The sequence below is a fragment of the Cladosporium halotolerans genome (genome assembly GCF_011745625.1).
Source record: "Cladosporium halotolerans strain TM138-S3 chromosome Unknown Sca7, whole genome shotgun sequence".
NCBI lineage: Eukaryota > Fungi > Ascomycota > Dothideomycetes > Cladosporiales > Cladosporiaceae > Cladosporium > Cladosporium halotolerans.
In genome coordinates this window covers 972,325-986,439 of record NW_027191458.1, presented here as the reverse complement: position 1 = coordinate 986,439, position 14,115 = coordinate 972,325, and the positions used below count along the sequence as shown (strand labels likewise).

The 14,115-nt window shown below is 59.3% G+C and overlaps 5 protein-coding genes across 5 annotated transcripts; 1 reads left to right on the top strand and 4 right to left on the bottom strand.

The window, feature by feature from the left end:
* Positions 1-294: 294 nt before the first annotated feature.
* WHR41_03115 (uncharacterized protein) lies at positions 295-3,162 on the bottom strand (the record flags this gene model as incomplete). Its single annotated transcript, XM_069371721.1, has 1 exon — positions 295-3,162. The coding sequence occupies one exon, from the start codon at positions 3,160-3,162 to the stop codon at positions 295-297; it is 2,868 nt and encodes a 955-aa protein (XP_069231375.1).
* Positions 3,163-3,613: 451 nt separating this feature from the next.
* On the bottom strand, positions 3,614-5,458 carry WHR41_03114 (uncharacterized protein; the record flags this gene model as incomplete). The annotated part of the gene is made up of 1 exon (XM_069371720.1): positions 3,614-5,458. The coding sequence occupies one exon, from the start codon at positions 5,456-5,458 to the stop codon at positions 3,614-3,616; it is 1,845 nt and encodes a 614-aa protein (XP_069231376.1).
* Positions 5,459-6,054: 596 nt separating this feature from the next.
* On the bottom strand, positions 6,055-7,044 carry WHR41_03113 (uncharacterized protein). Its single transcript, XM_069371719.1, has 2 exons — positions 6,715-7,044; positions 6,055-6,658 (listed from the first exon to the last, which is right to left on the bottom strand). Exons 1-2 carry the CDS (start codon positions 6,847-6,849, stop codon positions 6,188-6,190), a joined length of 606 nt encoding a protein of 201 aa, XP_069231409.1. The 5' UTR covers positions 6,850-7,044; the 3' UTR covers positions 6,055-6,187.
* Positions 7,045-7,710: 666 nt separating this feature from the next.
* Positions 7,711-8,877, top strand: WHR41_03112 (uncharacterized protein; the record flags this gene model as incomplete). Its single annotated transcript, XM_069371718.1, has 1 exon — positions 7,711-8,877. The coding sequence occupies one exon, from the start codon at positions 7,711-7,713 to the stop codon at positions 8,875-8,877; it is 1,167 nt and encodes a 388-aa protein (XP_069231410.1).
* Positions 8,878-9,740: 863 nt separating this feature from the next.
* On the bottom strand, positions 9,741-13,870 carry WHR41_03111 (uncharacterized protein; the record flags this gene model as incomplete). The annotated part of the gene is made up of 3 exons (XM_069371717.1): positions 13,395-13,870; positions 13,197-13,330; positions 9,741-13,136 (listed from the first exon to the last, which is right to left on the bottom strand). Exons 1-3 carry the CDS (start codon positions 13,456-13,458, stop codon positions 9,741-9,743), a joined length of 3,594 nt encoding a protein of 1,197 aa, XP_069231407.1. The 5' UTR covers positions 13,459-13,870.
* Positions 13,871-14,115: the final 245 nt, after the last annotated feature.

Below are 14,115 nucleotides of genomic sequence, written 5' to 3'. Positions count from 1 at the left end.
GAACCCACGCCCTTTCGGACTAGCGATTGTAGGGACGTCTGAGGACAATACCTTAAGCTAGCGCCTTAGACCGCTCGGCCATCTCACCGTGAAATCAAGCTGATTTGTTGAAGTCAGTCGCATTGCATTTCTTATAGCCGCTTCACAATGTCATACCGGATGCGAATTGTATCGCCTCCGCTAATCATCCGCCAACGCAACGCCGTGTAGACTCAGATATAACATAAGCACAATCCTTGACTCCGCGCTACATAGGTATCTATATGCTGACAAAATGACTCTGAGATCCACCCTTCACAACCTAACCCCCTTGACAAGTAACCAAAACACGACAGGCACAACCACGTTGTCGTTCGCACCAGTCAGCACAGCTTCCATGAAACTCGCTCCGCAAGCGCACACCACGGCCTTGATGACCGTCAAGACCCAGCAGCCCGAAAGCAGCACTTCTAGCGCTCCTCGTCCGCCGCAAAGCTGCCCGGTCGCGTCCGTCCAACCTCCCAGAGAAAGGTAGACTTTCCCGAACAGCAGCCCGACGGTCACAGCGACCACGAACGCCGCGCTACCCTCGAGGCTTTTGCCGCCGACCCACGACCACTTGTGGCGCCCGTAACGGCGGCCGATAAGGCTGGCTGCCGAGTCGCCCATGCCGACGCAGATCACGCCGGCGAGCATTCCGACGTCACGGTGCTCTCTCGCAAGGTCCCAGCCGTCGACGCCGCGGGGCGTGGCGGCAAGGGAGAACCAGAGTGGGACGGCGCAGCCGACGAGCAGGAAGATGTGCGAAACGACGACGGGGCCGCGGAGGTCGCGGCCGTCGACGTATGGGGCGACAAAGGAGGCGAGCGCGGCGCCGAGGGGCGGGACTTGGCCGGCGCGGATGACTTCGAGGAGCAGGAAGAGGGTGAGGAAGAGGGCTAGGGCGAGGGCGCAGGCGCTCGGGTCGATGAAAGTCGACGGTAGGAGCATGGCGACCATGACGCCGTGGAAGACTTTGCGGCGCGTATCGACTTCGACGTATGCAGTCAGGGTGAAGACTGCGAGAAGGCCGGCGAGGAGGACGAGAAGCCAGTACGATATTAGTAGTATGCGGACATTGGAGGGGCCGAGAGCGTAGCGAATTGAGGGCAGGTCCAGAGGAAATGTGAAGTTTATGGTGGATAGAGAAGCGGATGGCGGCGGCAGTAAAATCCAGTTTTGGAGATGTAGAGCCACAATCACGGAGCGAGCTGGCTCCAAACTACCCAACAGATAGCCGACGGCCCAGCCGATCGGTTCGCTGCCATTGAGCGCCTTGCGTGAGACGTAATTCCGGACGGGGCCAAGTACGACAGCAACAATGACTGCATAGACGTAACCAGCATATATCCACTTCCTTCTAAGTGCTTGGACTGGTGTAAGCTGCAAACACCACAGCAAATTACCGGATCTCCCCTTTTTCCGTTTGGACGCCAGCTTTGCTGGCAAGCTCGCTGCCATACCTGCCGGTACGGTGTTCCGCCTGCGTTTGGCCGCGCTGCCGTCAACTTTCGGCGATGAGAGAGCGGATGTGAGCTTCCGGGGTTCGACAGCAGACTGCGGCTCTAGCTCGTGGCTCCCGTCCATGTATAGGTTCTGCCAGACACGCGTCGCCAACTTCGGCTGGCCGTTAGGTGCTTTCTTGAGAGTAACCTCAGGTTGGTCCTCGTCAGCATCGCTGTGATGGCCTGGTGAAGACGACCTGAACGCGGCAGTGGCCCGCTGTGCCTGGATGATGTCCGTCACGGCATCAATTAAAGATTTACGCTCTTCAGCTGTATGGCCAGGTCGACGTAACTTCCACTTCGGCACGCGCGCAAGAGTGACGTTCCAATGTAAGACACGCTCTGTGAGAACGAAGAGTGAAAGACCGCCTATCCATAAGCACGCTTTCAAGATGGTGGTTTGAGGGGTTTGCGCGAATAGCAGTAGATTTATGAGTACCACTGACAGCAAGTGTAGCTCCGATATTAGGAGACTGGTAGTCGTAAGGTACTGTAATGGTTGCAACAAGGCATGGTGAAGTGGATAAAGCGTCACCAGGACCTCTGTGGAAAGCGCAGCCGTCGCTTTGACTGAGTAGGGCTTCTCTGCCGCAAGCCACGGCACCGAATTGCTGTTCTCCGAAACCAAAAGTGGCAGGATTGAAATGAGCCAGTGCACAACATTGATCCCAGAAAATCGGCTTGACCGTGGGAAGAGCCGCTGTGGAAGAGACGATAGTCCTAAGACAATGTTCGGGAGGATAATTTGAGGATTTAGTGGCGAGACCGTCAGAGCAACCAGCGCCGGCAGGAAAGGCGGATACAGAACCGTCGCCGGGTCGAAGGAAGCAGGCACACGAAACCTCTGCCAGGGCTTGTTGTACGTCGCTCTGGTATCGACGATCGAAAGCTTGACCGGGTAGATAAGAATAAGCAGAGCCGTGATTACGGAATGGCTCAAAAGCTCCAGCCGCCATTCCCAGGCAGTAGCCAGAACGCCCTCTCCGCAAAACACGAGCAGAACGACGAGTCCAACGAGCGCGACTTCAGAACTTCGTCGCGCGAACTCGTGTAGTCGTCTCCGGTACAGCTTATCCCTCTCCTCATCTTCCCTGCTCTTCTGGGCCTCGTCACTCTCATTCGCAGCGCATTTTCTTTGGCGAAAATAGTCTTCTTCATGCCTCCCGTCATCGTCCAGCTGGCTCGGCGACAAAAACGCTTCCTCGCTCCTCTCCCCAACTTTGAGTCCCTTCCGTGGCCTGAGTGTTGGAGGAGGCAGCAACTTCATGAAATCAGGCCTCTCGTCGTCAGCTTCCGTGCCGCTCTCGCTGCCGGTCACCGACATTGGGGCATTCACTCCTGTCTCGGACGCTGGGGTTGTGGTGGTGTTTGGGTCTTCGAAATCGGGGAGTTCGTGATCTCGTCCTTGTTGATGTACCACAGAGCCGCTGCGGGAATCACGCTCAGCGCCAACGCCGTGACGGCCTTGCTTGCGACTCGTGGATCCATGGCGGAAGTAGGGGTGTGGGGAGCGTGTCAAGGTGCGGGATGGGGTGTCTTCTTCTATGATGTTTGCTGACGCTTCGCTTTCCTCGGCAGTGTTTGTGGTGATGCTGTCGAATTGCGGGACTTCAGACGGTTCTAGTTGATCTGTGGGCATGCTGGCGCGCAGCGGGAGAACATGGTATGAGAGGATTACGGGACGGAAGAGTAGCGAGCGTGGGCCTGCGAGAGCATGTTCGCCAAGTGCAGCGTTACGTTTACGAGCGCAGTGCTTGCAGGTACGTTGCTGCGCGGTGCTCGTTGGGTTTCCCACCATCAACGTCAGCCCGCGGCTCAGCCTTGCGCGGCGGCCGGACCGCTCGGCTTTCCAGGCGCGCGGAGGAACGTCCACGGAATGCTAGCAGACATCAGAACTGGCTCTGTGACTTCATTGGTTTCACATGCGATTCAGTACTTTAGTGTCGGCGTCTGATCGTGGTCATGGTCAATACATGCTGTGTTGAGGTTAGATGCTCACTATCCGGGCTCCTGAAATTCTGTGTTACAAGCAGACAAGGATCATCGACTTCTCGCGGCATGGCATGCGACAACACTCTGCACTCTGGTGCTCAATCTCCCGTCTTCAATCCCAGATCCTCCAACAAAATGTCTGCCGCTTTCTCCGCCACCGCATAAACAGAACTCACAATGTTTCCCCTGGGAATCACAGGAAAGACACTGGCGTCTACCACTCTCACATTCGCAGTCCCGTAGACCTTCAATCTCTCATCAACCACACCCCCATCGCCTTCAGGCCTCATAGCGCAAGAGCCGCAAGGATGGTAATTAGTCGTCGCCGTCTCCCTGAGAAACGACTTCGCGGCCTCTAGGTCCAAAACAGGAGGGTACCGTGCACCGCCTTCTTTGATCATAGGCTTGAACGCAGGTGCCTGGGCCAGATCCTGCAACGCAAGTAGGTGGCGTGCGTGGACTTCGAGGTCGACGGGGTGCGTGTAGTAGTTGAATCTAACCACTGGTTTTGTCTTGGCCTCAGGGGATGTGATATGCACGCTTCCCCGAGACAGAGGATGAGACAGCATTGCGCAGAACGTGACGCATTTGCCTACTCCTAGCTGCGGGCCCGGGACCGGCGCCACTGGTTTGCGGATAAGGTACGCTGTTGCACTTGCTTCCTTGGGAGAAAGAAGGGTACGTTCGATGAATGCGGTGTCCTTGCTCTGATGTGCCGAGTGGTCTTGGCTGTTGGAGTCTAGATGTTGACGGCACGTTGCTTCGAGCTGTTTCATGTCTGCCTTCGAAGCGAAACGAGCAAGTGGCATGTACGCAAACATCCAAGCCGCCATTTCGGCCCAAGGTCCCGAGCGGCTGTCCTCGTACAGCTTCTCTGCTTCCTCTCTGGACATTGGCGGAAATATGCCGGCGGCGGCTTCGGTGTCTTCGAAGGAGATCCCGGCGCGGATGTGATCTTGCAAGTTCTCGCCGACTGCAGGATTGTCATAGATGACATCGATGGCTTGTTCGCGAAGAAGTTCAGCATCCCCGATACCAGACAGTTCGAGCATTTGTGGCGTGCCAAAAGCCCCGGCGGCGACAATGACTTCCTTGCGAACTCTGACCTGACGCGTCTCCCCTGCCTTTTGGTAAATCACGCCCCTTCCTACGGCTTTTCTGTCACCATTTTCTTTCTCGAACAAAATTCGCTGCACCATTGCCCCAGATACAACGCTTAGATTCTTCCTCCCCTTCACAGGTCGCAGATATGCCACCTCAGCATGACACCTCTCCCTATCCTTCGCTCCAATGTGATTCGCAGTGATCCCACCGCCTATCGCCCGACCCTCCAAAGGATCGTTCACGTTCTCAAGACCCAGATCCCTAAAAGCCTGTAACCACGCCTTCTGAAGCGGAGTCGCATTGAGAGGAAAAGTCGCCTGGACCGGGCCCGACCCACCCCCCGCTGTGAAATTGTGCGCCAGGTTAAGCTCCTCTACCACCTTCTCGTCCGGCGGGACAACCGTCTGAAACCTCCTAAAATACTTCCTCACGCCCGCCCAATCCCAGCCCCCATTCCCCATCTCAGCCCAAGCATCAAACTCCGCCGCAGAAGGATTGATCAGCGCAAACGAGTTGATCACGCTCGTGCCGCCCACAGCCTTCCCTCGCGGCTGCGCCATGCGGCGACCAGATTCCCGCGGACCGCCCGGTGCACTTTCGCGAAAGCAGAGTCCGGGCTCGGGCTCGGACTCGAAGTCCCAGTCGATCTGCTCGTCGCCGAGCAGCTCGCGCGCCCGCGCGGGAGTGTAGACTCGCGGGTCGCTGCTGTGGTCTTCGCCGGCTTCGAGTACGAGGACGGAGAGCGAGGGGTCGGCGCTGAGGCGGTTGGCGAGGACGCAGCCTGCTGTGCCGGCGCCGATGATTACGATGTCGGCTGATTCGAGCGGTGGGACGGTCATGGTGTTGGAGTGCCGTGAAGGGACGTTAATGTTGGATTACTTGCAACTCATGATTGGCGAAGCTCTGTCAAGCTATATGCATTCCTAGCTTATCTGGTAGTGCACATGGAAGACACCACCTGCCTATTTGGTCCGTAGTCTTGAAGTCGACGGCTCACACACGTGGACGCGGCGCGATACCACGTCCAGGATCATGACCGAATGAGCATCGTGCGTAGACATGCACGAGGCCGCGTTCTGCACAACAGGTATTGAAACCATGACCTTTTCTGAGATTATCGGATGGTAGGACAGTACGCCGTCTTGGAAGCTGACGGCGAGCAAGATGATGTGTGGCTAGTAGGGACACGAAGGATCGTTGTGGCGTTGCGCTTTCGCGATTGCAACATTCTCCGCACTGGACGCCAGCTGGGGTCTCAGCTCAGCTGAACGCAGGTGTTCAACACGTGCTCAGAGCCGTGTGCAAGGTCCCATGCTTTAATTCACGTCCAAACGTACCATGCCGTATCGTTCTATATTGACGATCTCGTGTGATAGTCTGTGAGATTTGCATAGGAATGGCACAGACAGAATCCAAAATGAACTAACGTGTCGAATACATGAAAATCGTCATTCATTGAAAGGCCTTATGACCAAATTAAATTACATGACCCGTGCTGTGCTGTCGTAGCCTCGGTCTTTGAATCGAAATCGCGCCGCCATCCCCGTCTTCCAAAAACTTCATCCTGCCTACAGCAAGGCAGCAGCAAGGCCGACTGCAAGGACACCAGCCATAGCACCGCCGGTGTGTGCCGCACCCGAGTCGGTTGTAGTAGCATCAGCGGCCACGGAGCTGGCGTCAGAAGCCGCGCCTGCGACACCACTAGTCGCTGACGATACAGCTCCGGCAGCACCGCTTGTAGCAGTGGAAAAGGCACCGGCTGCGCCGCTCGTTGCGGTAGAGAATGCGCCGCCGGCACCGCTTGTGACATCCTGGCCGACAGACGAGGCGCCGGAGACGCCTGCTGAGCCGATAGAGGACGCGCCGGAAACGCCTGCTGAGCCGACAGACGAGGCACCTGAAACTGCTGCTGAGCCTACAGAGGAGGCACCGGAGACGGCTGCTGAGCCTGCGGATGAAGCAGCAGAGACCGCGGCTGAGCCGATTGACGACGCGCCGGAGACTGCGGCTGAGCCAGCTCCACCGGCGACGGACGTGACCTGGGGTGGGTTAGCAATGAGTAGGAAGGGAACGGAACTGAGTAGTTGATGCTTACCGATGCAACGGCGCTGCCTGCAATGCTGGTGATGTCTGAGCCGATGTTCGAGATGTCACTGAAGATGTTGTTGTTGTCATCTTGGGCGGCAGCCATGAAGGCGGGGAGCAGGAGGATGAGGTGGGAAAGCTGCATGGTTGCGATTGATGTGATGTGATTTGTTTGGTTGGTGAGGTAGGATTTCAGTATCAGGATATTGGCGTTTGCACAATGGCAACGGCGTACGTGAGGATCGTTAGGAGTGGTGTGGTGAGAATTGGTAGAGTTCGGAAAGATTGGAAACAGGAGCAAGTACTTATGGACTCATCAGGCGCAACTGGCGTGAGGTTCGATTGAGTTTAGGCGGTACCAAGGCGTGGTGCATCGCGGCGACGTGGTCTACAAGGCGGCGGCGCAGGGCCAGACGCATGCGCTAGTGCCGTGTGCCAGGGAATGGGCAGACAGCTGGAGTGAGGCGCAGGGCTGCTGCGCGCGACGGACGCGCGCACTGACACGCCGCCGCCTGCTGCTGCGTGGCCGCCCAGAGCGACGCGACGACGCGGCTGCGGTCTATTCTCGACATTGCGAAGGATCACAGCGTTGCTCGGGTGGGTGCGGGTGCTGCTGGTGTGTGGACGGACAGGCGCAGTGAGGGGCTGCCGTGTATACCACGCTGGGCCACACAACCCTGCGCAGCGTTCCTGAAGATCCGGCCTCAGGCCTCCGGCCGCGACGTCATCGCTCACTCTGGGCAGTGCCGCAGTGCCACTCGGCTGACCCTGCCGCGGCCTGATCTCCCAGGGTCTGGGCGGTATGCGGGCAACGCAGCCACCCGCCCGCACGCGCAGATGCCAGACCGATCGTACCTCGGCGATTGGAGGCGAGCAAGCTTGCCGGCCGACGTGCCAGAGCCTCATCAAACACGCGTTTCACCGGCGGTGCCGGAGGGAAGAATACCAGGCAACTCCCACGCACCCCGACACGCACGCCTCGTGTTGCCAGTGCCTCAGCATCGCCATGTCCGACCACATCCGCGATGCTCCGCCCGACGGCGGCCGCGACGCCCTCGCCAGCTTCAGCTATCCGTGGGCCGGCGCACCAGATATGATCCGCTCGCACCAGAAGGACGCCTACTTCCAGTCCCACCTCCTACACCAGCTCTCCAACATCCTGCGCTCCCTCTACGGCGCCCGCCTCTCGCACGCCTGGGCCAACGAAGCCCGCACTTTCACCGAGCTCCTCTACCTCGCCCTCACCACCTTCGTCGGCAACCGCACCCTCGGCGAGGAGTACACAGACATTGTCCAAGTCCAAGACGACACGCACCAGCTGCCCTCGATCGCTCGCCGCACATCCTACATACTGTCCAGCGTCCTCACACCCTACCTCCTCAGCCGACTCTTACCGGCCCTCCGCCGCCGCCTCCGGGCCAAACTCGAAGTCAACGTCCGCAAATCCCACCAACGCAGGGCTTCCTCTCCAACTCGCAGCCAACAGCCCACACCCAAGACTGCTCAGCTGCAGCAATACATCCTCAAGAACCTCGACTCCCTCACGTCGCCCTCTCTCATCTACGCGGTCAGCCTTGCGACCTTCTACTTCACCGGCGCCTACTACGAGCTCTCCAAAAGATTAACCGGCCTGCGCTATGTCTTTACGAGGAAAGTCGAACCCAGCGACCAGCGCGTCGGCTACGAAGTCCTGGGCGTCCTCCTCGTCCTCCAAATGATGGTGCAGGGATACTTCCACGCGCAAGAAGCAGTCCGCGACGTGCAGAGCGCCCAGCAGCCCTTGCCAGCCAGCAGCACCGCGGACGAGAGCGCCATCGCCGACGACGAGTCCCTGCCCGGCTTCTCCTCGCCTCTGCTCTTCGAGGCCTCCCACGCCACTGATCCTGCCGCTCAGCGCGAGCACCTTGCTCGCATCACACACACTCCGATGCCTTCAGGCGCGGCCGGCCAGCACCGCTACGATCTGAATGACGACGAGTCTATGATGTGGATCGACGGCAAGCAGCAGCGCAAGTGCACGCTGTGTCTGGAAGCCATGAAGGACCCTGCTGCGACGACTTGCGGGCACGTGTTTTGCTGGCAATGCGTGAATGAGTGGCTGCGCGAGCAGCCGATGTGTCCGCTTTGTCGGCAGAGTGCTCTCGTTCAGCATGTGTTGCCTTTGCAGGGTTGATATCGAGATCCAAGGGGCGATGATTCTTTTGAGAGCTACAACGAGGAAGCTTCTATAATTCCATGGCCGGGAGACGCAAAATACGCCCTGATCCGGGACTAACGGGATAGCGAAGAATGCTGCAGAAACGGCGGTCGGCGACGCCAGAACAAAATCTTGGCACTAAAGACGCTATCTATGCCGGCCTTCCCCTCCACCGGCCAGTACTGGTGACATCTTACCGGTCCTGTTCATAACCCATTACGCATTAATCTCTCGGCCATCTACCAGCGTTGCTCTACTATGCACCGCCACCCGAGGATTCTATACCGCCCGACCAAACCCAAGTGATCTCGGTATCCTAAACCACGCTCGATAGCAATTCGAAGCTTGCTCTGATGCTCTATCCTCGACGCCGGCTGGCATGCTCAACTCTCCAGCCTCCCGGGCGCCGTCCGCGCACGCCTGCGCAGTCCCGCAATCCGCTCGCGGATCCCGGCCGTGACGGCGTGCCTGCGCGTCGCGAAGAATTCCATCCCAAAGAAGACGTCGACGCCGCTTTCGCGCGGCACGAAGCTGCGAGCGTCACAGGCCCCGTCGACCTGCCAGAACTCGCGGAAACCCCTGGACGCCGCGCGGCGGAGGCGCGACCTGCTCCTCTCGCTTCCCTCGCGCGCGCTCGCGTGCCCGCTGCTGTCCGTGACATCCGTCGAGCCGCGCGAGCGGGGGGATCGCGCAGCCTTCAGTTCGCCCGTGGTGTTGCTGCGGCGCAAGCGGCGCGCCCTCTTGCTCCGCTCGAACCACAGCTCGGGGCTCGTGCCCCTCCGCTCTCGCTCTCTCGGCTCCTCGCCGCACGCGAAAGGGTCAGGTAGAGACGGCTCCTTCTACTTCCGCACCATCCCCTCCAGCGCCTCGAAGCCCTTGCTGCCCGCGATCTTGCCGAAGCCGCCGCTGCTGCGCTTCGACCCGCGGCTGTCGCGCTTCTCCAGCGGCGTGCTGCCGCCCGCCGAGCCCGAGGCCGCGAAGCCTGCTCCCGCGCCGCCGGCGCTGCTGCCGATCGCGCGGCTGGGCAGCGACGACAGCGAGTCGCCGTTCGCGTCGCGCGCGCCCGTGCTCGAGGCCGCCTGGCCCTGCTGCGCGGGCGAGCTGGCGAAGGCCGCCGCCGGGCTGCGGCCGAGCTTGAGCTCCTTCTTGTACTCGATGTAGAGCTTCGCGGCTTGCGAGAGGGCGATCGGGGCCGGCTCGGAGGGGATGTTGGCGCCGTTTTGGAGCAGGAGTTCCGCGACGGCGAAGGGTTTGCGGGGCGGGGCGGACGAGGGGTCCGGGGAGGTGGCGGTCGCTGTTGCGAGGAGGCCGGGGGATGAGAGCGGGGTGCGCGCGGAGCTCGTCGATGATGATGTCGCGTGCGCGAAACCGCTGATGCTGCCGCCTGCGGATCCGCCTGGGGCGGCGGGGTCGGCGGCCGCGAGGGCGAGGAAGACGGCGTGGGTGGCGCGCGAGCGGTCTTGGACGTTGGGGTTGCCGCGCAGGGCGAGCGCGAGCATGACGTTCTGGATGTCGTTACGCTTGATGCTGGTGAGCAGCAGGTCGTCGGGGGGTTGCAGCACGTGGCCGGCGGACACGTAGGTGCGGTCGATGTACTTCGCCGTAATGAAATGCAGACGCTGCTCGCGCGTCGAGTGAGCCGAAGGCTTGAGGAATCGATCCAGCTTCGCCTCCCAGATCATATTGCTTACGCGATTGCCCATCAACAGAAGTAGCTCTACGATGTCTTGCGTGAAGACTGCCGTATCCAGCGTGAGCGAACGCACTTTAGAGATATGCGTGCCTAGCGAACGGTGAATGCCGGAGCATTCGATGCACAGCAGGATACCGAGGTTGATGGAGCACCAGTCTACTTTGAAGTCGCTGCCGCAGTCGGCGCATACTCGGTTTCCCTCGTCTGTGCTGCGGATGCGCTGAAGGAGGGCAGACGCTTCTGCTTCGTTGCCGCTAGTTGCGCGTCCAAGGCTGGGCTTCTCGCCAGTGGTTGCATGTCGGCTGACCGATTTCTGCGCGTCGCTGCGATTGGGGTTCGAGATCTGCCTGTGGCCAGAGAATGACGAGCTCTTGCCAGTCAGCACCGCAGCGATATCCTTGCGGTGGCCTCCTTGTTGAGACGATTGAGGAGTGGCCATAGGCGAAGCTCTGTTCTCGAAAGCACTCTGTAACGCATTGTTGATAGCTCCAATCCAAGCCTTGACATCATCGTCCGAAGGCGCCTGGTACACTCGCGTGAATTGAGGTGTGATGACTTCGAAGCAGAACCTGCGATCGGAATTGCGTGCCTCCCGCACCGAAGCCATGCGCAAGTCGATGGGGTCCATGTGCAGGTCCAGCTTTTCTTTCCAATTGACGTATTCAGATAACCGGCCCTGGTCGAGCACGATCCAAAACTTGTGCCATGCCTGCTTGTTGAGACCCTTGGGATCAACGTGGCTGCCGGGGCGGCTCAGAGCCCATAACAGGCCTTCCTTGCGATGTGTGCCGTTCGAGTTGCCAACGCTGCTGTCGTCCAGGTCCCGAATGCCTTTGAATTTGTTGTTGGGGCTAGTGTTGACTGCAGATGACGCACTAGTTGGTGTCGCGAAATTGCCAGAAGCGGGCGGCTGTACCGCGCTGCTAGTAGACGGCGGAGACGTGCTAAGGGCTCCATAACTCGGCGCCCTATTCGAATTATCCTGGCCTGATCGGTTTGCCGCAGACAGGGAAAGAGAATGTGACAGCGTCGTGGGGACTACGGAGCCGTCCTCGCTGACCAGCTTGGTGCTTTTTTCAAGAGTGCGTCGCTTTTCTTCGCGCTCCGTCCGTCGAAGCTGATAATCCTTCTCCGCCGCGTTGACCTCTGTGATCAGAGCATCGAGCTGTGGGACCATCTCCTCGACTTTCTTCGCGGTAGCCAGATAGCTGCGTGCCTGGGCGTCCGCGTATTTGGTGAGCTGCGACAGCACCTCTTGATCTTTCCGACCACCGTGCAGATCATGCATAAAGCTCGAATAGTCGAAGCGCTTCAGCTCGAAGGTCCTGCGCTTCGCTTGGTATTTCTCGTCGCTCTGCTTCTGCTTTTTCTCCTTCAGACTTTCGCTTCTTTGGCCGAGATATTTGCTCGTGAAAGCATAGTATTCCTTGCTCTCTTCGTCAAATTCGCGCTTCTTAACGTCCGCCTGCTTGATCTCATTATTGTAGAGCTTGCTAACGGGATCTATAATCAGTCGATGCAGGTTGGCCGAATTCTGTCGCTCGTATAGTAATATCTCCTTAGCAATCTTTTCAAAGTAATGATCCAAGGCCGGTCGCACGGCGTTTGCGTTTGAGTGGGAGGCTTCTCTCAAAGCATCTGTGAAGTCTGCTACTGCATTGTTGCAATTGTGCTGAGCCGCCTCGGCAGCTTCGGCCGTTCGCAGCACCTTCTTCATTCTCAATCGCATGTTGCCGGTCTTTTGCTCGAGGGAGCGCATTGTCGCGCGGAACAAAGGTCCATCTTCGTTATTCGCAGGATCCTCTCCAGGCTTGCAAGTGGCGACGTCGACTTTCACGGGTCCCACTCCTCCAGCGGTCGACGCGGTCATCGTGGGAACCAGTCCAAGTCCATTCTCCGGGATCGGATCGAAAAGAGGTGACGCCGGCTCCTTAAGATCTTTGTACAGCGGCCCGCCCTCACCATCCGAGTCGCTCACGTTGCTAACGCGAGACTCGATAGATTGCGTCGACGGCACGCGCAATCTCGATGGGAAAGGAACGTCCAACCTCGGGGACCTCGAGCCTAGCTGCTTCTGCGCGTTCTGCACCCAGAAATCGAAGCCTGCGAGCGTGTTCAACTTGTTCGCGCGCTGGTCGTACTCCACGAAGCTGCAGCTGCTGCGCCAGCCACCGCCCCGGTCCTCGCTAGGCTTTGGCGGTCGCCATTTCCACGACCAGTTGAATTGTACGCTCGGGCTCCCGCCAGTTGTGAAATCTCCGACGAGATCGACGTTCGCGTTCTTGTGCAGGTTCGGATTCGCGTTGAACTCTCTGACCACCAGGTTGTCCACCTCTTTCGGATTCGATGCGAAGATGTAGGTCAAGCCGGCGATTTGCGTGTCCACTGTGGGCGGTGGCTGTGAAGCACTGCCAGTCGCCTGGTTGCCATTGGACAAGGTCTGTTGTCTCGATACGAACGTGAAGTTGAAGTTTAATTCGTCCGCGTTGGAGAATCGCAGGAGGAAGGTCGGCGGCTGCCCGTTGGCGATAGCATCGGGGTCCTTTTGCACAATGTCAATGTCTCTTCGCATAGTAGTTCCGGCGGCGGGGTGTCTGCGCACCTGCACATAGTCCACCGGCGAGTCGTCGCCTTGATCTTTGTTTGTGTTGTATCTGCTCGCTGGGAATGCATTTGGGGATATGCGTAGCAATGTCTGGCCCCGCGAGTTGGTGATATGGACGGCGGAGACGAAGACTGGAGGGACAGGTCAGCGTAGAGACTAGCAGGCGCATGCCGCCAAATCATGTGTCTGGCGTACATCTTGTCTGATCCTTCAAAAACAGCGACGAGCCGTCGTCGAGCCGACTTCCCACGTTCCCCATGGCCAGCCGCGTGGCTCAGAGGCCCTGGAGCCTCGGATCGTCAAGCGGGCAATTCGGCGGTGGGACAGGGAAGAGCGGTGTTGTCGGGGTCGCAGGCGCTCGGGGGGCAGCGATCAAGGATGCAGGAGGGTCGGCGGGAGAGTGGTGGTAGAGCGGCAGTTGGGCAATAATAAGGTGGGAGTGGTAGCTCTGAAACCGCACGCGCGTGAAGGGCTGCCCGCGCAGCAGCAGCAACGTTAGGGTCGGCGCTAGGGCGCGGCAAGCGTGGGCGTGGCCTGCGACTCGTGACGGGCGGCGCGATGGCAATGTCGCTGCCTTGGGTGTGGCGACGGTCGCACGACGTGGCCGGTGGCGGGAGGAGTGAGGCGTGATGGTCGCAGTCTTTCGCCGGCGGAGGATGTTGATGTGAACGGCAAAGTGGGATCGCGCGCGACGTCCTGCAATCTCGGGGCGGGCGAGGTCGAAGTCAGCATCAACACTCGAACTGTGGGGTTCATTCGCCGCTGGCAACGAGGGACCCTGGACTTGCGAGAGCCCATCCACGCCGCTGACGCAGCCGCAGAGGGGACGCCTTCGAATATTCGCCTCTCAGCTCATCAGGGAAACATGTCACGCGCGATCTGTGCCGCTTCGAGTACGGCATGGATGGATGGCCTG

Excerpts from the sequence above, each read along its gene's own strand:
- WHR41_03113 (XM_069371719.1), bottom strand. The coding sequence starts at position 6,849 with ATGCAGCTTTCCCACCTCATCCTCCTGCTCCCCGCCTTCATGGCTGCC. Across the intron at positions 6,659-6,714 it reads CAGGCAGCGCCGTTGCATCG|GTCACGTCCGTCGCCGGTGG; the intron begins GTAAGCATCAAC and ends AACCCACCCCAG.